General features: G+C 41.3%; 1 protein-coding gene across 1 annotated transcript; it reads left to right on the top strand.

The window, feature by feature from the left end:
• The first annotated feature begins 646 nt into the window (after window positions 1–646).
• LOC135700610 (chitotriosidase-1-like) lies at window positions 647–17,202 on the top strand. Its single transcript, XM_065221162.1, has 4 exons — window positions 647–798; window positions 856–1,312; window positions 16,080–16,605; window positions 16,665–17,202. The coding sequence occupies exons 1-4, from the start codon at window positions 729–731 to the stop codon at window positions 17,022–17,024; spliced, it is 1,413 nt and encodes a 470-aa protein (XP_065077234.1). The 5' UTR covers window positions 647–728; the 3' UTR covers window positions 17,025–17,202.
• Window positions 17,203–27,840: the final 10,638 nt, after the last annotated feature.

The following is a 27,840-nucleotide window of genomic DNA, read 5'->3' as shown; positions in this document are numbered from 1 at the left end:
CTCCGCATTTATCAATTTACTAGCTGAGTGTGCCCGGCCTTGCGAGGGATTCAATATTAGCTTGAGTTTATGCGCCAATTTAAAAAAGCATGCTGTATTACGTAGACCCCCAACTTTTATCTAAGAGGCTACCTCCTATGACATGCCAAATTTGGTTCCCTTAAAGAGGGAGGAGGGGTCTCAAACCACCATAAGAACCTTTCCCTACCCCAAAAACCGCTGCATACAAATTTTCACGCTGATCGCTTCAGTAGTTTCCGAGTCAGACAGACAGACAGGCAGAAATTCGCTTTTATATATATAGATAGAAGATAGATTTGCAACGTGATTATGCCTAAGTGGCCTATGATACTACGATGACTGTACCAGTTACGCTACCAAGTCATACGCTCACTGATAAGGACGAGTAGATACTTACTTAATTATTCATTAAGAAAGTACGCTCAGCTTGATTGATTCCAATCAATTTGTTGCAATAGCGGTGAGCTAATTTTTAATGCAGCATAATTCCCCTTCCTTGAGTACTGATAGTCATCTATTTGTTGAACCAAACACTCTTTCAACGGTATCGTTTCAGGATTTTGAGTTCAAGATCCTCTTCTATCTGATGATACAATTCCTATAAAAGCATGTCCAGGTGAGTGCATTGAGCGCAGTGCCGTTCACGATTGGATAGAAGTGATAGGAGTGATTTTGTGTAACGTCTGTGATATTTTAAAGAAGTCGATATGAACTCTTTTATCGCTCAATTGATACTGACATCGCTTGTTTTCATCATAACGAACGTCTATGCTGAGAGTAAGAATCTTCTAGTGCAAGTGCTAAAATGGATAGTTGATTCATGAATACTTTTAGAGAAAATTGTTTGCTACGTCGGCACATGGGCAGTTTACAGACCAGGCCGAGGCCGCTTCGACATTGACCACATTGATCCGTTTCTCTGTACACATTTGATCTACTCATTCTTTGGAATCAACGAAGATGGCTCGATTAGAATAATCGATCCCTATCTGGACCTTGAGGAAAATTGGGGTCGAGGACATATCAAACGATTCAACGGACTTAAGTCCATCAATCCAGGCTTGAAAACCATAGCAGCAGTAGGAGGTTGGAATGAGGGTTCGATCAAATTTTCCAACGTTGCCGCGAATCCAGAATTGAGACAACGTTTCATCACAAACAGCGTGGAGTTTTGCAGAAGGCACAATTTTGACGGTGTGGATCTTGATTGGGAGTATCCTGCCCAGCGTGGTGGAAATGAAACTTTTGATAAGGAAAATTACGCGAGGTGGTTGGAAGAACTGAGACAAGAGTGAGTATAATTTAGATAGCTAATTAGGTACAAAATTTGATGAAGGATTCGTGGGTGTTGGGCGCACTTTTAAAAGTTTATTATTATGGCAAAATATGATTCAAATGATCGGTCATCCATGATCATGTATCATAATGATTATGTTAGCAAGTGGATATCTAATTCACAATTCTGTCTGGTATTGGGTGCATTCACACGCTACGAAAAAGTCATGTGAATGTCGGTACCCTGAGACCGACACATGCAAGCTACCCCTATGACATAAGTGGACCCTACACGATTGCTTATATTGACAATAATCGCGTTGCCAATACATTCTATATTGACGTAAATTCTTCATTACACGACGTGTAAATATTTACATGATTGACAAATCTCAGGTAATAATGTCATTTTGATCTTTGAAAACAACGCGCATGAGAAAAATAGACCTACTGCGTCAGGATCTGTCATGATTATCGGAGCTTTGTTAAAAAAAAATCGTAAATATTTACGCTGTGTGCAGTGAAGAATACATCGGTATTGACAATATTTCTGTGTTCACATCATCAACATCAACATATTGATACGTGTACTGTTCGCTATAAAGTGGACCCTACACGATTGCTTTTATTGGCAATATTCGTATTGTCAATACATTCTATATTGACGTCAATATATCGATATTGACAATATTTCTGTATTCACACCATCAATATTATTGTCAATAATTCCCCTTCGCTTCAATATATTGATACGTGTGGGGTTTGCTTAAGGATCACTTGAAAGAGACGAAAAATTCAATACAGTCAAACACACTTTTCGTCGAGTTGCGTATGGTTTGGTTTCTAAATACTTAATTTTACGTGAAATATAAAGAGAGAGAAGGATTAGTAATTTCCATTCAATTCTTTATTTGCTTATCCTTGAAAGATGCATGTATTTCGTCCGCAATGTGTAGACTTCTTCAGTGTCTTGTACTAATACTAGTCGAGCATTAGTACAAGACACTGAAGAAGTTTGCACATTGTAGACGTAATACGCGTATCTTCGAATGATAAGCAAATAAGGTAGTGAAATTAAATGGAAATTACTAATCCTTATCTCTCTTTATACAGGTAATACAGACAGACTAAGACGCCCACAAGACATGTTTGTTTAGTTTCCATGATTTACCTAGCCCGTTCATTTTCCAGCATAGGGCTGTTTATAAACTATGTAGACGTTTTGGAGAGATTTCAGACCCCCTAGACGTCCACAATTTGTTTAAATTGGATAAAGAGTTCACACCCTACGGTTGGAAAAAAGTGCACACTTTTACCTATGTAGGGGAAATGTTGGCTTCGGCAATACCTTAACCTATTATCGTCAGGGGGGTAAACAACGTCCTTGAGAGCTCAATTTTGGCATGTTGATACATTGTGTTTCAAAGCATCTATTGGCCAAATTTTAGTGCTCTAGGGCTTTGTTTACCCCCCTGACGATAATAGGTTAAGGTATTGCCGAAGAAAACCCTTTTACTTGTTTGTCTCCTTTTCTCATTCTAATGTTTGGAGGCGAACCAGCCCAAGGCTGAAAGCCTCCCTAATAAAGATAAATAATAATAATTCTAATGTTGTCAAAAACGGAGGAGCAAAACAGTACAACAGGAGTTGTGGGAACCCAATGTTGAGTATAATCATATTTACCTACTTTTGGGTACAACTAACATACTTTTGGATAGAAAGCGAGTGGAAAATTCCATAAGAATTGCACACAAGTAAATGGAACCTTTCAGAATTGTAAGCGGTTGGGACATACGGCCTCCCACTGCGGCAACAAGGCTCGCTGCTCCACATGCGGGGAGAAGCATGAGGGATTTGTCAATCATGTAAATATTTACACGTCGTGTAATGAAGAATTTACGTCAATATAGAATGTATTGGCAACGCGATTATTGTCAATATAAGCAATCGTGTAGGGTCCACTTATGTCATAGGGGTAGCTTGCATGTGTCGGTCTCAGGGTACCGACATTCACATGACTTTTTCGTAGCGTGTGAATGCACCCAATACCAGACAGAATTGTGAATTAGATATCCACTTGCTAACATAATCATTATGATACATGATCATGGATGACCGATCATTTGAATCATATTATTGTCAATAATTCCCCTTCGCTTCAATATATTGATACGTGTGGGGTTTGCTTAAGGATCACTTGAAAGAGACGAAAAATTCAATACAGTCAAACACACTTTTCGTCGAGTTGCGTATGGTTTGGTTTCTAAATACATGCGCAGCTACTGCACCAAAATGCGTGTACTTCAACGGAATTCCTCCTCATGCTCTCTCGTTGTGCCCGGCGTACAAACAGCACGGGGACAAAATGAAACGCTCCCTTAAGGAACGTTCCAGGCGGTCTTTTGCAGAAATGCTTAAGCAGCCACGCCATCGCACAGTGGTTCCAAGGGTATCAAAACACGCGCTTTTTTATTTACGCTGAAATTGTTGCCCAAGCAACACACTTCCATCGAAATATGTTACTGCAACTTGAATGTGACTGGAATAAGTTGCACAAAAGTAACCACAATTGTTCAGTGACAAGTGTGCTGCTAGGATGATTAAAGCTACTAGGTGTCTTGTGAAAAGTTTCTTGGGTTACAACACTCCTTCTTATGGTAAAAGAAAATTAAAGATTAATCCACCTAAAAGTGAGATGCAAAATTTATTTTTTCAATATAATAAGATACATAATAATTGTGTTAGGCAAAACTGTAGAGAACATTATTGTGAACAATTTTGCTCAAGACTATAACTTTCTAGCTCTTATAACTGCTGAGATAAAAAGGTTTTTTTTTGCGGAGACATCGTTAAAATCAGTTTTGTATCTGTAACTTTTTCTATAAAATTTTTACGTGTCTGGCATGTTCTACAAAGATGTTAGAAATATTAAATTACATATCTTTTAAGAAGACTGCAAATTGTTATCATCAATATTTGAAAAGTTATTTACATTTTTTGGTTGAAAATTACCCAACTTCCAATACCAATAGCTCCTAAACGGGCAAAAACGGGCAAAAACGAGCAGGCCATTCTTTGAGTAATTGAAAGCACAAGAAAATTCAATAAAATGGTGAAGAAACCAGACCGCCCCCACTTGACCCTTAACCAAAATACTTGCATTAAAACTTGTCACTTTTCAGAATTTGAAATGACGATTTTGTGAAACCACGGGACTGCTAAAGTAATGGGCGAACACGAAATTATTGCGACACCGAAAATGTCATGCCAATTTTCTTATAATGTTTAGAATCAAACCAAAATTTTAGGGTAGTTTTATACATATATTTACTTCAAAAATCAAAAGAAAAGTTAATCGATGGAGCCTTGAGTGTAAAATTGAACGCATTTTCGCTTGATGCCCTCTATCAAAGTCTTTACAGTGTCATCCGGTACCAGTTTCTCAGTTTTTTTTACATTTTCTTAACATGTCCTTCTCGTCTTTGACTGTCTTCTTGCTCTTCGGAAGTTCCCGCTTCATTATTGCCCAGTACTGCTCCACCGGGCGCAGCTCCGGACAGTTTGGCGGATGCATGTCCTTTGGAACAAAATGGACAGAATTGGCCTCATACCACTCCAGGACACTTTTAGAATAGTGGCATGATGCCAAATCTGGCCAAAATAGCGGAGCTTCGTCGTGCTGCTGCAAGAGCGGCAAAAGGCGCTTCTCGAGGCACTCAGATTTGTAGATCTCGCCATTTACTGTGCCCCTTGTCACGAAAGGCTCACTCCTCAGTCCGCAAGAGCAGATGGCCAGCCAAATGAGATATTTGGAGGCGAACTTCGACATTTTCTTCTTCTTAAATTTGTCGTCCACATCGAACTTGCTCTTGCCGGTGAAAAACTCCAACCCCGGAATTTGCTTAAAATCGGCTTTTATATACGTTTCGTCGTCCATCACACAGCAGCCATATTTTGTCAGCATCTTCTCGTAGAGCTTCCGTGCCCGAGTTTTAGCCGTCGATTGTTGCCGCTCATAGCGGTTTGGGAAGTTCTGTACCTTGTATGTATGTAGTCCAGCTCTGTTCCAGGTGTTTGGAAAGAATTTGTTCTCTCAACTCGCGTTGGTTCACCTCCATTTTCGTTGAATCGAAAAACACGACTTCGAGTTTGACAGCATGTACACAATACACATCAATGAGAAAGTATGCAAAATTTGGTTGATTTTTACCCAATGGTAAAAAAGTTATGCCCTGTTGAATGTGTCGTAATAATTTCGTGTTCGCCGTTTAGGTGTGAAAAGAAGCATACAAATGGATAACCAAGCCTGGGTTATTTCTAATGACTAACAAAATGACTCGGGATCAAAACCAGACCACCCCCAAACGACCCTTGACTGAATCGCTTATGTACTTTAAATATTTTATGATTTTGTCAATAAACAATACCAAAATCATTCATGTTTAATGTTCATTACGTTCCGATTCAAATTGTACGAATATCAAAGAGCGCTTGCAGTTTCCTGTTCTCGCCGTTGTCATCTTTGATGATTAAAAGTTGCAAAGCATCCCCGGAGCACACGTCACTTGTGTTTTTCGGTAGTTCCTTCATGTTGGAAATGAATGGATCGGAGGATTCCAGAAGACGGTGAAGAAGATCTGTATTCGTAACTTCTCTGTAAAACTTTCTCGTGTGGTAGATTCTGTATTGCTTGGTATCGTTGTTTCTGCTTTCCTGGGCCTCTTCAGACAGTTGCCCAATGGGTATTAGAAACGAAGAAATCACTTTCGCCCCGTGTATGAGCACTTTATGCATAGACACGGGAAGATAGTACCATGGATATAGACCGACTAATTTACGAGCCGTTTCTATTCCGTAGCTTTCGAAACTCTTGCAGTTAATTTCGTTTGACGTTTTGATCCCGAGTCATTTTGTTAGTCACTAGAAATAACCCAGGTTGCTTGGTTATCCATTTGTATGCCTCTTTTCACACCTACTCGATAGCAGTCCCGTGGTTTCACAAAATCGGCATTTCAAATTCTGAAAAGGGACAAGTTTTAATGCAAGTATTTTGGTTAAGGGTCAAGTGGGGCGGTCTGGTTTCTTCACCATTTTATTGCATTTTCTTGTGCTTTCAATTCCTCAAAGAATGGCCTGCTTGTTTTTGCCCGTTTAGAAGCTATTGATATTGGAAGTTGGGTAATTTTCAACCAAAAAATGTAAATAACTTTTCAAATTTTGATGGTAGCAATTTGTAGTCTTGTAAAAAGATATGTAATTTGATATTTCTAACATCTTTGTAGAACATGACAGACATGTAGAAATATTATAGAAAAAGTTACCTATACAAAACTGATTTTAACGATGTCTCCACAAAAAAAAACCTTTTTATCTCAGAAGTTATAAGATCTAGAAAGTTATATTCTTCAGCAAAGTTGTTTACAGTAATGTTCCCAACAGCTTTGCCCTGCACAATTATTTTGTATCTTATTATGTTAAAAAAATAAATTTTGCATCTCACTTTTAGGTGGATTAATCTTTAATTTTCTTTCACCATAAGAAGGAGTGTTGTAACCCAAGAAACTTCTCAGAAGACACCAGCTTTAGCTTTAATCAACCATTTCAGCGTAAATAAAAAAAGCGCGTGTTTTTAAACCCTTGGCACCACTGCGATGCATCGACCAATGACAAAAATCCCTTTTCTCTTTTGTCAGATGACGAGACTGACTCTGACTGAGGAGGGAAGTTCTTTCTGTTTTTCTGCACGGAATCTAAAACGCATCCGTTCGCGGAAAGTTGTCATTCAAGAACCCCAAATCAGCTTGCTCAAATCAAGGAGTGGTGGAAAAAAGGAGACTTCTACTCCTCCTGGATTCCGCAGAACTGCCTATACTCAGGATTTTCCACCTCTTCCGGAGACATCCAAAACCCCTGATGTCCCAATTTTAAGAACAGAAGCCCCTTCTTCAGCTAGGTTGTTCTCATTTGATAACATTGTGGACGGTATCCTAATGTACCTGGATATTTCTGATCCTCTCAAAAGCATTGTTCTGGCAATGATTCCTACTGTAAGTGCTTTAGAATAAAATGTCTTCAATTATAATTTTCTCATCGGTTTTTTTAATGAAATCATTGAAAAAATACTCTGATTTTATAATGTCGCAGTGTTTGATGAAGTTTTCTGAAGGTCCCCTAGGTTTTCAGAACGTTTCTGGAGTTCCCAGAAAGTATCTGAACCTCTCTGGAGTCTGATAAACAGCTCTGGAATTGGAAGATTCCCTATTATTAACTTTTAAGATCTTCGAAGTTCACTGAATCTATATGCAATTCGTCAAAGCTCTCAGGAGTTTTTCATGCTTCGCAGCTCCTTCGTTTGATTATATCCCAGATTATCTGAGAAGTTCAGCGAACTCCAGACAAGTCCAGAGAGTGCCCCGTAACGTGGGTAGATCACCTTTTCGTGGTACGTTACGGGATGTAAGATCTACCACCGATTCCTAGTCCTGACTACTTCAAACTAGGGGAACAGGATTTTTCAGTAATCCAAGGAACACATCTTAGTCCTTGCTACTTTTTATGCCTTGTTGATAGTGACAAGAATCGGCTTTGTCTACCGAGGATGATCTTGAAACAAGGAAACAAAATGAGTTAATTGTCTTCATCTATGTGATTCCTAATCTTCTATTCGTTGTTCCCTACACACTTATTTTTTTTCGCCGAGATTCCAACAGCCGAGCAGTTCTGCAATTTATTTTGCTAAGATTCAGTTACTCAATTGCCGAGACTCAGCTAACAAACAAATATTTTGCAGAGATATCAGCAAAAGTAAATGCCGATGTAATCGGCTGTTGGAGATTTTACAGAGCTAGATTAAGTGTGTAGTTTGAAGTGGTTAAGACTAGGGTTCTGATGCATGGTCATTATCGGTGTCATACCTTAATTTTGTTGCTAAGGAATCCAATTTTGACTGACAAAGGGCGCGCCTTTGGAGGGTGTTTCAACACTCCGAAGGGTATAAATAGCAGGACCTTTCAATTAGAATCGGATCCTTGCGATAAATGCAAGAGTGGCAACTGTAAAAAATCGAATACTTCATCATTTCTCAATAGTGATGGAGTAATACGACATGCACTAAACTAAGGACACGGGATATACTACAATAGATCAATTTACTGGTCGCAGTAGTGTTAGGTCCCGAACAGAGGAAAAAAAAGTCCAGAGAGCAGCACAGAAGTTTGATGCACTCCAGGGAAGTGTTGCAGATTTTTAATAAATTTTCTGAATTCCAAAGAACGGCTGCGGCCTTCTGATAAAGTCAGTGAAATTTGGAGAAACTCAAGGAACTTCATTGTAGTTTGAAAAATCTCAGATATACTCCCCTAGCAGCAAACTTGTCGCAAAATGGTTGTAGCAACTCCTATGTAACATATTCAGATCTCAATCAAGTTGTCGCAATTGGTCGAGACGGAAGTGTGTTGCTTGTATCAGGAAATTTCTAAAATAGGTTTGAGGGAATAACATAATAGTTTAGTGAATTCTCCCAAAATTTAAACTTCAAAGAATTTCAGTGAACTATCAAGAAGCTCAAGGAACATTATTGTATATTAGGTAATACCAGAAAGGCTCATATAACACCTCAAGGCAGTTTGGCAAAATTATACACAGAAAAATAAGTTGTTAAACATTACATCCAAACTGCTGCAACCAGGTCAATATACCGGTTGTGTTATATAACGTTGTACGATGTACATCGATTTGGCGAACAAAATTACATCCATATTGTATCTGCTTTTTGCTATTACATCATTATTTCATACATCAGGTTGAATTACATTTATTTTTTTATTAATTACTTTATTTGTACAGGCTCAATCGAATAAACTTTACAGAGCCGAGTTATCATTTTTGTTATACATTATTGATTTCTTATATTTAAAGTTAAAGGAGCTGGACCGGATACTCGCGGTTGTCTCGAGGTTAGTGGGGATTTACATTTTTTTTTGGATGGGAAAACGGAGAGGGAGGTTTGAAATGTGGTTTACGATACAAATATTTAATTAATCCTAAAACATGAACTAATTTCTATTCATCTTGAAAACAAACATAAAAAAAAACCACACGTACAAAATACAAACTAAACACAAGGTTAATAAAACTTACAATCTAATGTTAATATTCTTAAAGTAAACATATATGAGTTTCATAAACTCCAGATCGCGTCTCGCCAAAATATCCCGAACTGGAACATTAGGTTGTTTACCTCGAGCCCGAAGGGAATCGTACAGTTCAGATCTGACTCCGCGATGCTCAGCACAAGACCAAATAATGTGATCTGCGTCCTGGTAACCTTGTCCACATTCACAGAGATTGCTGTCCTTCAGCCCAACACGGAACAAGTGAGCGTTTAACGAATAGTGATTGGACATGAGGCGAGACATCATACGAATGAAGTCTCGACCCACATCCAACCCCTTGAACCAAGAACTCTTCGACACCTTAGGGATGATCGAATATAGCCATCGTCCCAAACTCCCTTCACTCCACTTATTCTGCCAGCTGACGAGTGACTGTTGACGATAAATGAAGAAAAATTCATCGTAGGCGATTTGTCGATCGTAAATATCGCCTTCCATAGCGCCCACCTTAGCAAGTGAGTCAGCCATCTCATTGCCCGGAATCGAGCAATGAGATGGAACCCATGCAAAGGTGATGACAAAAGATCTTAAAGATAAAGCACTTAAAAGCTCTCGTATTTTCATGAGAAAATACGAGGAGTGCTTTACCGGCCTCATAGAGCGAATAGCCTCGACAGAACTGAGACTATCCGTAAAAATAAAATAATGATCTGGTGCAAGTGAGGCGATCGTTTCTAGCGTATAATGTATTGCCGCCAGCTCAGCAACATATACGGAACAAGGAGCTTGAAGCATTCGAGAGGCGCTATGAAATTCGTTAAAAATACCAAAACCAGCGGACGACTCTATTAGTGATCCATCTGTGAAGAAGGATCTTGCGGAATCAACTTGGCCAAACTTTGCAGCGTAAATTGACGGAACAATCATGGAACGATGATGTTCTGGGATCCCACGAATCTCCCGCGTCATAGATAAATCAAAACTAACTGAATTGCCGAAGTCGGAGAAGCATACACGATGAGGATTATGCTGTGAAGGGCTGACATCCTGTGTTATGTACACGTAGTACAATGACATAAAACGAGTTTGAGGGTTCAGCTCAAGAAGCTTTTCAAAGTTTTCGATTACCAGTGGGTTCATAACTTCGCAACGGGTGAGGAGCCTGAGGGACAATTCCGAGAACCGATCCGATAGTGGCAACATGCCCGCCAACACTTCTAGACTCATCGTATGAGTCGAGTGCATGCATCCTAATGCGATACGAAGACAACGATACTGGATACGTTCCAGTTTGATGATGTGAGTTTTAGCCGCCGACTGGAAACAAAAACTACCGTATTCTAAAACCGATAAAATCGTTGTCCGGTACAACGTTAGAAGATCTTGCGGATGGGTTCCGCACCACGTTCCGGTAATTGTTCGGAGAAAATTGATCCTTTGTTGGTATTTTCGTCTCAGATACTCAATGTGGGATCTCCAGGTGCATTTTGAATCGAACCAGACCCCAAGATATTTGAAGGACATAGAATGAGTGATCGGTTTACCCAAAAGTTGAAGCTTTGGTTGTGCTGGGCTATGCTTCCTAGAAAAAACGACCAACTCAGTTTTCTCCGTGGAGAATTCGATACCTAGCTGAATAGCCCAAGTAGACAAATTGTCTAAGGTATCCTGTAAGGGTCCTTGCAGGTCGACCCCTTTGGGCCCTGTCATAGACACTACGCCGTCATCTGCAAGTTGTCTCAACGTGCAGTTGTCACTTAGACAATTGTCAATTTCTCTGACGTAGAAATTATACAAAAGGGGGCTTAAACATGAGCCCTGGGGGAGACCCATGTAACTAAATCGAGAAGCTGTAGAGTTTCCATGAGAAAAGCTCATATGTTTCTCTGACAGCAAATTGTACAAAAAGTTATTTATTAATGGAGAAAGGCCACAAGCGTGGAGTTTGTCTGAAAGGACTTCAACGGATACTGAATCAAAAGCCCCCTTGATATTCAAGAATACAGAAGCCATTTGCTCTTTTTTAGCAAAAGCCAACGATCTGAGTACTCCTCGCTCTCGTTGTTCGAAGACCGGTTACGCATCCTTCGCGCCGTGTTCCAAAGCGTATTCATCGACGTTTCGCGCGATAATCCGTCCACGAATTGCCGCCAGTATCCGCGTTTCTTAGCTTTGATGAGGCTCTTGAGTTCGCGTTCAAGAGCCGAGTACGCTTCGAAATACACGGGTGTTCCACGTTTCCGGAAAAGCTTAAACGCGTCGGACTTTTTACGATAAACCTCAGTGCATTGGTGGTCCCACCAAGGGGAAGGAGGTTTCCTACGCAAAGACGTTCCTGGAACCGGCCGAGTTTGAGCTCGAAGCGCGCTGTCCAAGATCAGATTGGAGAGGAAGTTATATTCCTCCAACGGTGGAAGCCCTTCTACCGACGACACGGCTTCCTCTATCGCGGTCTTGAACGTTGTCCAATCGATATTACGGGTGAGGTCGTACGCGACGTTAACGGATTCCGACGGATTGAACCCACTGGCAATCGAAATTTTGATCGGCAAGTGATCACTACCGTGGGGATCCTGGATCACATTCCACGTGCAATCCAACGATAATGAGTTAGAGCAAAGTGTGAGGTCTAATCTACTTCCATTCGAGGATGGGCCAGCCAAACGTGTTACTTCTCCATTGTTAAGAATTGTCATATTAAAGCTGTCGCAGAGGTCATATATCAAAGTAGAACGGTTGTCATCATACAGTTCCCCCCAGCCTGTACCGTGGGAATTCAAATCTCCCATAATCAACCGTGGAGCAGGAAGTACCGAACAGATATCTGAAAGTTGTTTTCGATTAACAACGGCTCTAAGAGGAATATAAACAGAAGCAATACAAAGGCTCTTACCTTTAATAATAGCCTGACATGCAACAACTTCAATACCTGTAAATTGTGGAAGATTCACTCTATAGAAGGAATGGCACTTTTTGATCCCCAAAAGTACCCCTCCTCCACGCGAATCCTCACGATCCAGTCGAATAATGTTAAAATCATAAAAAGGAAGATCTATATCTGAAGAGAGCCAAGTTTCACAAAGAGCAAATGCATCACAATCATTATTGTGAACTAAAAACTTAAAAGAGTCTAATTTAGGAATAAGACTTCGACAATTCCACTGTAGAATAGTGATCAAATCCCCGACCTCGTTTGGAAAATTATCCATCGAAGGAAATGATTGCTGCAATGAGGGGCCACTTCAATGTCAATTGCTTCAAGAGGGTCTTCACAGTAGGAAGCATTGCCAGAACAATGCTTTTGAGAGGATCAGAAATATTCAGGTACTTGAGAATATCGTCCACAATTTTATCAAATGAGAACAAACCAGATGAAGAAGGGACTTCTGTTCTTAAAAATGGGACATCAGGGGTTTTGGATGTCCCCGGGAGGGGTGGAAAATCCTGGGTATAGTCACCCTAGTAGCACACTTGTCACAAACCGGTTGAGGTAACTGATATAGGACTAATTTTAGTCACATTCAAGTTGCTGCAACTTTGTGTGTCATATGTGTGCTACTTGGGCAGTTCTTCTGAATCCAGGAGAAGTAGAAACTTCCTTTTTTCCACCACTCCTTGATTTGGGCAAGCTGATTTGGGGTTCTTCATTCTCAACTTTCCGCGAACGGATGCGTTTTCGTTTCCGTGCTGAAAAACAGAAAGAAGTTCCCTCCTCAGCCAAGTCAGAGTCAGTCTCGTCATCTGACAAAAGAGAAAAGGGATTTTTGTCGTTGGTCGATGACTGCCGGGAACGTTCCTTAAGTGAGCGTTGTAATTTCTCCCCGCGTTGTTTGTACACCGGGCATGACGAGATACCATGAGGAGTTCCCTTACAGTACACGCATTTTGGTGCGGTAGCTGCACAGGTGTCATCCCCATGCTTCTCTCCGCATTTGGAACAGCGTGCCTTGCTGCCACAGTGGGAGGCCGTATGTCCCAACTGCTTACAGTTTTGGCAGTTCATGACCCGGGGAACGAACAAACGCACAGGTAGTCGAAGTTTTCCCAGCTCGATGTAGTGAGGAAGGGCTGAACCAGAAAAGGTCACACGGAACGAGTCTGTGGGGGTAAAACTCTTTTTACCCTCGCTGACAGATACTGAGCCCAGTTTTTGGACATCCAGTATCTTCACCGGAGGAAGCAAACGGTTTTTGAAACGGCCAACCGCCTGCTTCTCCAAGATCTCGGGGGTCAGACTCGCTTCGGTGACCACACCTTCGATCTCCACATCACGAGCTGGGATGTAAACTCTGTACTCGAGCGTGAAGAGCTGGGAGGCAGCAATCTCGTTAGCCTGCTTCAGGTTAGATACGGAGACACGAAGTTTATTGTGCCTAACCTTCGTGATTTCAGTCACGGCCGAGTATCGCTTCGTCAGATCATTAGTAATTTGCATTACATTCAAAGGTTTGTTTCTGGGCTGAAAGTAGACAACCCATGGGCCAGTCGAGTCATCTGGATAGGCTCGCGATCGGGGGTTTATCTGAGCCTGTCCTTTGCCAGACTGAGACGATGAACCAGGGAGAGATGACGTACGTTTTCGACCCTTCTTGCCATCGCGTGGCAAAGTGGTGTCATCTTCCGACAAAACGTCCATTTCGTCTTGCGACAAAATGTCCATTTTGCCGTACTAGTGGGAGCGAAAAACGCTCTACCACTGAAACGATAATCACTCGGACACAATACACAAAAAAAAACTACAAACACAGAACACAAACTTAAAATTTAACTGTGGGCGAAAGAGAGAAACAAGAACAAAAACTTATCTGATAATCCTATATTACTACCACCGAGCGTTTAAACGGCAGCAGCGGAGCGACGCGCAGCGTGGATGATCTTCGATCAGCGTGTGCGGGTGGTCTTCGTTCACGATGGAAAATGAACAGGTGGGCAGGAACTCACAGTCTCCCAGTGTTGGTGAGTTCTTTGCCGTTAATGTTCACGAAAAGTTCACTATTTTGCTATACAGAAATTCAAAACAAAAATTTTATCTGCGGATTTGAACAGTTTTTGACCTGTTTCATACTACCGGAAGGTGTATGCTGGTCACAAATGCCGTGCCAAACTGATTTCCTACTCAATTAATCAATCTTTGATGTGAAATTCGCTAATAAACACGAGGCGCATTTCTTATAGCAAACATGCCATAAGAAAATGGGCATGGTTCATTTAAGTAAACAAACTAACACTTCTTCCGACTGTTACACCTATGTATTAGCCGTCTCGGTCTTCGTTGGTGTGTGCTTATGTGAGGGTCGGCACTCAGCTAAACACACGATGATAGATGAGCGGTGTAAATGCGGAGGCAGATGCTGATACTCGATGACGATGATCCGTGTGCAGGTCGTGCAGGTATGCGTTACCACGCACTGATGGTGCGCAAAATGGTTGGCGAATTGGCAATCGTAAAAACAATTTTCCTTCCGATGATGCCGAAAACACACTTTCTTCTCAGAAAAAAAAACTCACTTTTAGTTAATTATTTAGCTGGGAACTCTAAGCGAGAAAAAACTGACAATTTAAATCAAGCGAATAGCGAGAAAACTTCCAAAATAGCGGAGCGTGAACTAAGTCGACCGTACTTCTTGCTAGGACGCAGTGGAATGGTTGAATTACATTGATCGATATTACTTTTTTTTTCTGTTTATGTTTCACGTCAGAAAGTCTCTTCGGAGACGTTCAAATGATCCTCGGTCAAGCTTAGATTAATTTCAGAGAATTTTAAATCAACTAAAGAGTAGTTAAGAGTGCCTCAAAGAAGTTTAGAGAACTTAAAAAAAGGGAATCTTGAAAATGCTTAGGAAATTGCTCTTATGATCTGGGAGAATTACTGGAAATTTAAGGAAATTCAGTACTTTAAATTTGTCAACCGAACCAAAACAAAACTCAAAGAACGTCAAAAATGTTTCAAAAACATAAAAAAAAACTTTAGGAAACCTCATAATAATTTAGAGAATTTCATGGAAGTATATGACCCTTTGTGGAAGTTCAGGAAGTTCTGGAAAAGTTAATGATAGGCTTATGGAGGTACACAGAACTTGCACAACCCAATGAGATATTACTAGTGGAAGTTTACTTTGAATTAAAGTTGAAGCGGATTTAGGGCTGATTTTACTTCAAATTTCGCGTTATACAACCTTGACACTGACAGCAATTCGCAATTGCTAATTATTAAAAACAATATGTGTCTATGCGAACTGAGCATTTGCAACCTAGTCCTGAGATACCTCCCCCCCCCCCCCCTCCTCCATGACTATTCCAAATCACTGATACAGACAAATACAGACATATCCTTAGCTTCCCTACCGACATCTTGCAAAAGTATCAGGCATCCCTGGTTCAATTTTCCACCAGCCGAAGGTGGCGTGTGCCCTCGGTTGATTAAAATATTCTCAGTTCGACTCACTGCCATTTTGAGATAATTATCAAAATTCATGATTAAAAAAATAAATGAATCAAAGGACATGCACCTTCTGATTTAATTTCATCGTATTCATACCTCATAGAATCAACGCTATTTCAAATTGTACGTAGTTTAGGTTGATGCTCTATCATTGATTATAAACAACAATACATTTAAGGCAGATGTCAGTTTCATACACTCAACCACTACGCACTTATATGTTGCAGATTTGATCGCCAAGGTCTGCTCCTAAGTGCGGCTGTGGCATCTGCAGAATTTTCTGCCGGTGTCTCGTACGACATCCCACGCGTTTCAGCCGCACTTCACTTTGTCAACGTGATGACCTACGATATGAATGGAGCGTGGAATGATTACTGCGGACTGAACGCACCACTTTATCAAGGGCCATCCGACGTAACAGAGATACAGCAACAACTGAACGCGAATACCAGCATCCACTATTGGTTGTCACAAGGAGCCCCGAAGGAAAAGCTCATAATGGGTATCCCACTTTATGGAAGGTCTTTCACACTAACAAACGCCGCGGAAAATTATATTGGTGCGGCAGTCAATGGCCCCGGAATTGAGGGACCTTACTCCAGAGAACCTGGTGTGCTGGGATACAATGAGTTTTGCGAAAAACTTCAAACTGAGGAATGGGATATCCGATCAAGTGATGAGCAACGTGGATTCTATGCTGTCAGAGGCAATCAATGGCTTGGTTTCGATGATCCGACGTCGGTGCAGTTCAAGGTGAAAAGGCATTATGTCTCATAATACAAATTAAGAAACAAGTTGATGCTCTTTTTCAGTTGGACTATATTTTACAAATGGATCTTGGAGGTGCCATGGTATGGTCGCTGGAAAGTGACGACTTTCTTGGCGTTTGCCACGGTAAGGCAAATATCTTGTTGGATGGTATATACTCAGCTCTGAACAATGGGTCACAGCCGCCTACTACAGCAGCAACAACGTCAACGACTGCAGCAGATCCTGGTGTGTGTACCGGCGTGGGTGGGTTTCCCCATCCTGAATATTGTGACAAGTTTTACTTTTGCTCTAACGGTCAAATCATTGAATTTTCATGTCCCGATGGGCTATTGTTCGATCCGTTCGAGCTAGTTTGTAACTGGCCTGAACAAGTTGACTGTGATATGAAAGATCTATTGTAGAACTGAAACACCGAAACCAGAACGGAGAATAATATGCACACAATCGTTTAATAAATACTTATCTCACTGAACATCAAAACTTCTTTTTCTACTTGTTAAGCTATCACATCTCAGCTGTTTCAGCATAGAACTTATATCGAAGACTTCCGCAATTGTTTATTGAGAGCACTACACTGATCGAAAACATTCGCAATATTTCGAATGATTATTGCATTGCTTGATCCATTTAACAATATGCTTTCGAATTCCAGACGATTATTTTATGGTTGAATTTACCATCAACTGATGAGCATCCATATATGACTGTCATATAAATAAACGATGAAAAATGGCTGCTAAACGGACAGCAATTTAATAATATGATGACTTGCAAATAATTTAAATTAGATTTATAATTCGATTGTTTACATTTCTAGATAGAGCTGGAATAAGGGCGTAACAACTTCTCTCGAGGATTTCTAGAAAGTCATCTAGATTTTTATATTTATTTTGAATAGCTATGAACAGGATTTCGATAATGTATCCATCAAATAAAAAAAAATCGTAAAATCGTTTGTTGGTAGAGGAAACTTCCTCCACCACGAATTAGACAATCTACCAATGTTCGTACCACCCAGATGACTATGATTCCATCTCGTTTGTCAGTTCAGATCAGCAAATGACGTTCGATAGAATTATTTATGCGTTTCAATTTGGGATGACAATCATTCTACGTAGTTCAACTGAGGTCCTTTTTCCATCTTCGGCTTCTTCTGTTCCTCCTCCATCATCTTCTCGCTTCCTGCTGCTTGAGCATCCATTATTTTCCGTCTTCTTCTGCTCATGACAGCAGCTTTAATCGTCTTCTCGGATTTCTGCTTCTCTTGATCTTTTTCTTCATTCTTTGATTCCCCACTTCATCTTTATCTTCATCTTTCTGCATCTTCATACTCATTCACGCCTGCTGGCGCATTTTCTTCCTTGATCTTCATCTTTTTTAACTCCATCTTTTCGATTTTCTCACGGTCATCTTCTGTATTTCCATTCAGCATCTTCTTCATTAGCTCACTAATACTTCTACTCATAAATCCTTCTAAAACTACTATTGTGCCATTCACGCGAAGGATATGCAAAAAACATTCGGTAAACCTTGGGGACTTAAACTGAAAATGATCCATTGTATTTACTAGGCAAATCTGAAACCCAGGGTTACTTATGGTGGTCTGGTGGCGAAAAGGAAAAGAGAGTGGTGCTCAGAGAAAGTTAGAAAAACTCCAAAGGTTAGTAACTCTCTCAATAACAGGTGCAATGAGAAGTACACTATCGAGGGCATTGGATGCTTTGCTTCATATGCTACCATTACATCAATTTGTACAATTAGAAGCCGAAAAGTGTGCTCTAAGGATTGCAAGGTCAGTGAAACTCTTTGAAGGAGGCCTTAGAGGACATCTTAGGATTTTCAAAACTGTTAGTATCAACTCTCCAGTAAGGAACAACGAAGACTGGATGGAGAAAAGATAAAAGCGTGGGAATCTTTAAAAGAGCAGGAAAACTAGTAGGATACTTCCATTGCTAGGCAGTCGTAGCGATTCATTAATCCAAACATTTCTGTGACCCACAAAATCCTGGCACTTTCTAAGAAAGATCTTAGCATATATACAGAGCTTATAACAAGTAATTGTCCGAGCCGTTGTCACTTGAAGCTGATCGGAAAACTTCAAGATGATGTAAGTCGCGTCTGTGGCATAGAAAAGGAAGACTTGGAACATTTGCTATGCCATTGTCCGGCAATTTTTACTAAAAGGCGTAAGTTCTTCGATAAGGGGCTGATAGAACCCTTTGACATTTGGAGAACAACTTCCTAGTACGGCAGTGAACTTTATTCGTAGTGTAATGCCTTGCTGGGATAATGCTATTAGTTTCCAAAATCGACTGATTGACGTATTGATGGGTACCGTATGCTTGATAATGTTTGCACCATCGTACAAATAAGGTTCCCGTTTCACCTGTGCATACAATGCCTTGGTTTTCTTTGCATGCACGTAACCTATAGCTCATAACGTAGTAGGATGTGTATAAAAGAAAATGATTTACTTATAGCGAATTCGTTTACTATCGGGGTCAGAGTTGCGACCTATCACAATCACGATCGTCAAACAGCTGATGGTAGTAACGCTTTGTACATTCGTATCAATGTACTCGTCGAAGCTCTTTTCATGACCATCCATCAAGTTGACGAACGAAGTAAAAGCAACTGGTGAATGTCGTCTTTGGTTGTGACCCAGTGCGAAACCGAACTTTTTTGTCAGTGTGAACCTCAACCTGAGCTAGGTTTTAAAAACAAACGAGCAAACTGACGTTTGTCAGAAAACAAGCAGACCCAATCTTGATACCCGATCCAGGTTGGAACTGAACAATAAACGAATTCGCTATTAGTTTGACAGTTGCAACATGACGAAGTGGGAGCGTATTGGCGTTGACGAGAGCTCTGTAACTATTTACTCCTATGGAGAAATCTCATATGTAACTGTCAGTCTATGTGTGAAACATGGCGGACTTTTTCTTATTCTCTCACTCCAACGCAAAACCCCATAAGGAACTGTCAAAATGTGTGTGAAGAAACGTCACTTCGGGACTGGTGTCAAGGCGATTTCGTGATTTGTCCCACGCGCAAATGTCGCAAAAAGATATTTCAATCGCCGCGGGAGTGTCCCGGTGGACCGTCAAGAGGGTTTTAGACCGGGAAAAGAAAGGACAACTATCCGCCAAGGTGGCCACAGGTCGTCCGAGCTCGGGTTCCGAGGGTTATCGCTGCTATCAAAAGGAAGATTCGGGTGAATCCAGTGCGTTCAATAAGGAAAATGGCAAAAGAACACGGGATCAGTGACTTTACGGGACGGAAGATCGTAAAAGAAGATTGCGGGGCGTAGTCGAGGGAACGGAAAAAAACTCACATGATTACCAACCGCATCCGGGAGCTACGAGTCGAACGATGCAAGAAAATCTTGAATTTCCTTAAGCGAATACATCCGGACGAGAGCATGTTTACCGTTGATCCCGTATCAAATTCCAGAACCGACCTGTATATTAGTTCTCTTCCGGTAAAAGACGTGGCCAACGAGCACAAGAACGTGTATCTGACCAAGCATCCTGCTAGCGTTATGGTGTTTGGATTGGTGGCTTCCGATGGCAAAAAATGGACCCGGTGTTCATTACATAAGACGACACGGTCAACTCGGAGGTCTACATCGGGATTTTAAGTAAGTATGTTCTTCCGTGGATCAAAGAACAGTACGGTCCGTCCGAAGCCAAATTTTGTATTTCAACACGATGGGGCTCCTTGCCACACCTCGAACCGCACTCAGAAGTGGTTGCAGGAACATCTTCCGTTATGGGCGAAGGATATGTGGCCGCCATCCAGCCCCGATCTTAATCCGCTGGATTACTCAATATGGCGCGTCATGAAGGCCAAGGCCTGTTCTAAACGCCACCCGAGTACAGCAAGCCTCAGACAAACATTGACCTGTACCTGAAGAGAAATGGATCCAGACTACATTATTAGAACCTGCCGTGCATTCCGGAAGCGTGTAGAGGCCGTAATTGCAGTAAGTGGAAACTCGATCGATGATTAACAAAGTTTAAGACTCTGAGAAACATCCCCCTATGAATAAATAAAAAACTCGAAAACGAAATTTTTGAGATTTTTTTTAATTTTGACATTGCTCAATGGTACAAACATTATCACGCATACGGTATTTGCCTCTTTTGACGTAGAACTACGTCTTTGTCGACTATACTGAGGTACAAATCAAAAAATATGTGTGGTGAAGGAGTGTTAGGTTTTGAACGCTTGTAACTTTGTCATTTATAGATGAAATAAAAATCCAAATACGCCAATCGATAGGATATTACATTACAAACCTTCTGAAATAAATATTTTTCCAATTTTTCTGTAATTAAGCTTTTGAAAATGTCCAAATGATAATTTTATCACTGTTTTCATGAAATAAGCCTTTTTCCCAAACCCAGTCATCATAAACGAATACCACTTGGTTGCACATCATTCTGCTTGAACCTGAAAAGATATAAATCAGCGCTGCTCTCCTGCCTCTGCTCATTACCGCTTCGGACGACGTGGCACTAGGACCAAGTCAGCGGCTAAAGGTGGATCACGGTGTGTCCACCACAATGAGGAATGAGAATGACAAAATATGCATGTTACACCCCCTCCCCCTTAACAACAACCTCTCTCCCTCCCCCCTTAACAATAACCCGAAAAAGACATGGACTTTGACGATCATTTTTTTCCGGGAAATAAATTTTAAGCACACCACAATTATGTATAAACAATTAATTTTTTACATGGAGAGCCAACATTTAAAAAAAAAAACAATTGCTTAACAGGAGACATACACTCGATGGATTACCAACAACTGACTGTAAAACATATCTGGTACCTCTATATATGCAATTATATTAACATCCAAAGTCCATCCTTTTTTACATATTCTGCACAAAAGAAACTTTTTGCTTCGCCCCATTCATAAAAAAACGGCGTGAAATCCTGTCAGGTGCGGTTGCAAATCGTTCTGCTTGAACCTGGAAAGATATAAAACAGTGCTGTTGTCGTGCCTCAGCTCATTGCCACTTCGGACGGCGTGGCACTTGGTCCTGCAGCAATCATGACCAAGTCAGCGGCTAAAGTTGGATCACGGCGTGTCCACCACAATGAGGAATGATACTTGAAAAATTATGCATGCCAAACCCTCTCCCCCCCCCAACCCCTACCAACAACTTCTCCACCCCTAACAACAACCCGAAAAATACACGATCACTTTTTTCCGGAATAAATTTTAAGCAAAACCACAATTTTTAGTAAAACAAAAGTTTTTCCAATAATTTCTTCCAGCACCAAAACTTTCAAATTTAAGAAAAAAATTACTTGAAAGACATTCGATGATATTAAGTTGGTGAATTACACACAACTGACGGTAACACATATCAGGTACCTCTATATATGCAATTATATTAACATCCAAAGTCCATAAGAAAATTAGGGGACAGATGAAGGTTGAAAAACAACTTAAATTTGTACAATAGCTTAAAAAGCCACAAAGGCTTCCATATGAACCCATGAGGAGAGAAATGATATAAAAACGGACCAGGATTGCAATATAAGTTCAGTTTACAAACTATCTCCAAAAGTGAACCGTCACTCAACGCGTTATTTCTTCACATCGAACCATAATCCAGTACCAGTGAACCATTGCCGTAGTCTAGTGAGTTGTATCCAAGTCAGTGTACCGACGTTGCAAGGTGAACATAAAAAGTCAACCTTTACCGCCCAGAGACCTAAAATTATACGTTGGCAAATAAGGTTACTGCGAAAACACCGGGTCAACCAACGGCGCCGGTGGTGTAGTGGTAAGCGTGATTACCTCTCACCCCAGCAGGCCTGGGTTCAATCCCAGTCGGCGCCGCCGGGATGTTCTGAGGCATAACATCTCTGATCACGCCTTCCTTCGGATGGGAAGTAAAGCCGTTGGTCCCCGGTTCATGAGTTGATGGGTCGATAGGTAGGGTCCAGGTGGAATAATTTGGGCCCAAACATAAATTCAGCCATTAACTAAATTTTCAATCACATGAGTATTAGCATTAGCATCGAACAAGTTGCACAATATCGTAGGTGGTACGAATTAAAAACTATTAAGAGCAAAACGGATATCTATTACTGGACAGATAGTAAGTAGGAAATACTTACTCTTTCCTAGATAAAATGAGGGGCTCGTGGATTTTCCTGTTTCGAGGGGTGAATCGATTAGCTTGGGACCGAAGAGAGTACCAAAGCTGAACCAAAAAGTTGAGCACATTTCTTCGGGACCTACTAGTCTTAGAGTTACCTCTATGGTTGAAATACGATGTTACACGATGTTTTGTAGCTACACTGTAAGCTTATTTCGTTTCTCGAAAAATTGCTTCCTGCGCTGTGTGGATGGTTGATATTTTACGAAATAGATCTGGAAACGGCAATTCCCGGTAGTCCCTGGCAGTGTTGTGCACGTTTTGAATCGGTTGATATGGAAGTGAAACAAAATGTTGTACACCGGAAGTTCGAATTGATATGCCTGAATGCCATGAATGCCATCTATGCTGATCAATTAATTCATTTCATACCGTTTGAAAAACAGGAAGAAGTTTAAAATTGAGAAAAGGCGATTCATTCACATTCAATACGCCTTTTTAATAGAAACTAAGGGATCGATCCAACCTCTGGTGGTAAATATTTTTTTTTTTTTGTAATTACTTTATTTGTACAGGCTCAATCGAATAAACTTTACAGAGCCGAGTTATCCTTTGCGTTATACATTGTTACTGTCTTATATTTAAAGTTAAAGGAACTGGACCGAGTACTCGCGGTCGTCTCGAGGTTAGTGGAGATTTACAATTTTTTGGATGGGAAAAGGGAAGAAGGAGGTTTTAAATGTGGTTTACGATATAACTATTTAATTAATCCTAAAGCATGAAATTATTTCTATTCATCTTGAAAACAAACATTGAAAAAAAAAAACCCCCAGACGTACAAAACACAAACTAAACACAAGGTTAATCAAACTTACAATCTAAGGTTAATATCCTTAAAGTAAACATATATGAGTTTCATAAACTCCAGATCGCGTCTAGCCAAAATATCCCGAACTGGAACATTAGGTTGTCTACCTCGAGCCCGAAGGGAATCATAAAAATGTGATCTGACTCCACGATACTCCACACAAGACCAAAGGATGTGATCAGCGTCCTGGTAACCTTGTCCACATTCACATAGATTGCTGTCTCCCAACCCCACACGGAACAAGTGAGCGTTTAGACAATAGTGATTGGACATGAGACGAGACATCACGCGTATGAAGTCTCGACCCAAGTCCAACCCTTTGAACCATGCAAACTTCGACACCTTAGGGATAATTGAATGTAGCCATCGTCCCAAGCTCCCTTCACTCCATTGATGTTGCCAGCTAACGAGCGACTGCTGACGATAAATAGAGAAAAATTCACTATAGGCGATCTGTCGATCATAAATGTCGCCTTCCATAGCGCCCACCTTCGCAAGTGAATCCGCCTTCTCATTGCCCAAAATTGAGCAATGCGAAGGGACCCACGCGAAGGTGATGATGAAAGAGCGCACGGATAAAGCACTAAGCAGTTCTCGTATTTTCAAGAGAAAATACGAGAAGTGCTTTACCGGCCTAATGGAACGGATAGCCTCGACAGAACTGAGACTATCCGTAAAAATAAAGTAGTGGTCTGGAAGAAGTGAAGCAATAGTTTCCAAAGTGTAGTGAATTGCTGCCAGTTCAGCCACATACACAGAACAAGGAGCTTCAAGTTTAAGAGAGGCGCTATGAAATTCATTACATACACCAAAACCAGCGGACTCCTCTATTAGAGATCCATCTGTGAAGAACGATCTTGCGGAATCAACTTGGCCAAACTTTGCAGCGTATAATGACGGAGCAATCATAGGACGATGATGCTCTGGAATTCCGCGGATTTCCTGCGTCATAGATAAATCAAAATTCACTGAATTGCCGAAATCGGAGAAGACTACACGATTGGGAATATTTCTTGAAGGGCTGACATCCTGTGTTAAATATAGGTAGTACAAAGTCATAAAACATGTTTGAGGATTTAGCTCCAGAAGCTTCTCAAAATTTGCAATCACCAGTGGGTTCATTACTTCGCAACGGGTGAGGAGCCTCAGAGATAACTCTGAAAAACGGACGGATAGTGGCAACATGCCCGCCAGCACTTCGAGACTCATAGTATGAGTCGAGTGCATGCATCCTAACGCGATACGAAGACAACGATACTGGATCCGTTCCAGCTTGATGATGTGCGTTTTAGCTGCCGACTGGAAGCAAAAACTGCCGTACTCTAAAACCGATAAAATCGTTGTCCGGTACAACGTCAGAAGATCTTGTGGATGGGCTTCCCACCACGTTCCGGTAATTGATCGAAGGAAATTGATCCTTAGTTGGCATTTTCTTCTCAGATACTCAATGTGGGATCTCCAGGTGCATTTGGAATCGAACCAGACCCCGAGATATTTAAAAGACATGGAATGAGTGATCGGTTTACCCAAAAGTTGAAGCTTCGGTTGTGCTGGGCTATGCTTCTTAGAAAAAACGACCAACTCAGTTTTCTCCGTGGAGAATTCGATACCTAGCTGAATAGCCCAAGTAGACAAATTGTCCAAGGTATCCTGTAAGGGTCCTTGCAGGTCAACCTCTTTTGGCCCTGTGATAGACACTACGCCATCATCTGCAAGTTGTCTCAACGTGCAATTGTCACTAAGACAATTGTCAATTTCTCTAACGTAGAAATTGTACAAAAGGGGGCTTAAACATGAGCCTTGGGGGAGACCCATGTAGCTAAATCGAAAAGCTGTAGAGTTTCCATGAGAAAAGCTCATATGTTTTTCTGACAGCAAATTGTACAAAAAATTATTCATTAATGGAGACAATCCACAAGCGTGCAGTTTCTCTGAAAGAACTTCAACGGATACTGAATCAAAAGCCCCCTTGATATCCAAGAACACAGAAGCCATTTGCTCTTTCTTAGCAAAAGCCAACTGAATTTCCGAGGAAAGCAACGCGAGACAGTCGTTCGTTCCCTTACCCCTACGGAAACCAAATTGAGTATCTGAAAGAAGGTGGTTCGTCTCAACCCATTTGTCGAGGCGAAAAAGGATCATTTTCTCCATCAATTTCCGAATACACGACAGCATCGCGATGGGCCGATACGAATTGTGATCCGACGCGGGTTTATCAGGCTTTTTAAAGGCTATCACCCTCACTCGTCTCCAATCGTCGGGAACAATATTGAGCTCCAAGAACTGATTGTACAAGTTCAACATGCGCCTCTTAGCGACGTCTGGGAGGTTTTTCAGCAAGTTGAACTTGATTCTATCAGATCCCGGGGCAGAATTGCCACACGAAAGGAGAGCGAGTGAAAGTTCGACCATTGAAAAAGGCTGACTGATTTCGTCTACCGAATTCGCGGTTTCGCGAGGAATCAACTGCGACGGCACGGAATCCGGACACACTTTTCGCGCGAATTTAAGAATCCATTGATCCGAGCATTCCTCGTTTTCGTTGTTAGTAGACCGGTTACGCATTCTTCGCGCCGTACTCCAAAGCGTATTCATAGAGGTTTCGCGCGACAATCCGTCTACAAACTGCCGCCAGTAACCCCGTTTTTTGGCCTTGATGAGGCTCTTGAGTTCGCGTTCAAGAGATGTGTATGCGTCGAAATGCTCGCGTGTTCCGCGTTTCCGAAAAAGTTTAAACGCGTCGGACTTTTTACGGTAAACCTCCGTGCATTGTTGATCCCACCAGAGCGATGGTGTTTTCTTACGAATAGACGATCGCGGCACCGGTCGTGTTTGAGCTTGAAGTGCGCTGTCGACGATGAGATTAGAGAGGAAATTATATTCCTCCAACGGCGGAAGCTCTTCCACTGACGATACTGTATCGTCTATCGCGGATTGGAACTTAGTCCAATCAATGTTACGGGTTAGATCATACGCGACGTTAACGGATTCTGACGAGTTGAACCCACTGGCAATCGAAATTTTGATCGGCAGATGATCACTACCGTGTGGATCCTGGATTACATGCCAAGTGCAATCCAACGATAGTGAATTGGAGCATAAGGTGAGGTCTAATCTGCTACCATTCGAGGATGGACCAGCCAAACGTGTTACTTCTCCATTGTTAAGGATTGTCATGTTGAAGTTGTCGCAGAGATCATAAATCAAAGTAGAACGGTTATCATCGTACAGCTCCCCCCAGCCTGTACCGTGGGAGTTAAAATCTCCCATGATCAACCATGGAGCGGGAAGTACCGCACATATGTCGAAAAGTTGTTTGCGATTAACAGAGACTCTAGGAGCAATATATACAGAAGCAATACAAAGGCTCTTACCTTTAATGGTAGCCTGACAGGCGACAACTTCAATACCAGGGAATTCGGGAAGATTCACTCTATAGAAGGAATGGCACTTTTTGATCCCCAAAAGTACCCCTCCTCCACGTGAATCCTCACGATCCAATCGAATAATGTTAAAATCGTAAAAAGGGAGATCAATTTCTGAAGAGAGCCATGTTTCACAGAGGGCAAATGCATCGCAATTATTGTTATGGACTAAATACTTGAACGAATCTAATTTCGGAATAAGACTTCGACAATTCCACTGTAGAACAGTGATCAAATCCCCGACCTCGTTTGGAAAATTATCCATCGAAGGAGATGATAGCTGCAAGAAGGGGCCATTTTGAAGTCAATTGCTTCAAGAAGGATTTCACAGTGGGAAGCAATGTGAGGACAATGCTTTTCAGAGGATCAGAAATGTTGAGGTATTTGAGAATACCGTCCACAATGTCATCAAATGAGAACAACCCAGATGAAGAAGGGGTTTCTGTTCTTAAAATTGGGGCATCAGGGGTTTTGGATGTCCCCGGAAGTGGTGGAAAATCCTGGGTATAGTCAGTTCTGCGGAATCCAGGAGGAGTAGAAGTCTCCTTTTTTCCACCACTCCTTGATTTAGGCAAGCTGATTTGGGGTTCTTTATTTGCAACAATCCGCGAACGGATGCGCTTTCGTTTCCGTGCAGAACCTTCCGGAAAACAGAAAGAAGTTCCCTCCTCAGCCAAGTCAGAGTCAGTCTCGTCATCTGACAAAAGAGAAAAGGGATTTTTGTCATTGGTCGATGGCGTGGCTGTCTTAAGCATTTTTGCAAAAGACCGCCTGGAACGTTCCTTAAGGGAGCGTTTCATTT

This window comes from Ochlerotatus camptorhynchus, unplaced genomic scaffold (genome assembly GCF_037179485.1).
Source record: "Ochlerotatus camptorhynchus isolate MF236.1 unplaced genomic scaffold, CSIRO-AGI_Acam_v1.1 ptg000139l, whole genome shotgun sequence".
Classification (NCBI taxonomy): domain Eukaryota; kingdom Metazoa; phylum Arthropoda; class Insecta; order Diptera; family Culicidae; genus Ochlerotatus; species Ochlerotatus camptorhynchus.
This window is presented reverse-complemented; position numbering and strand designations above follow the sequence as displayed.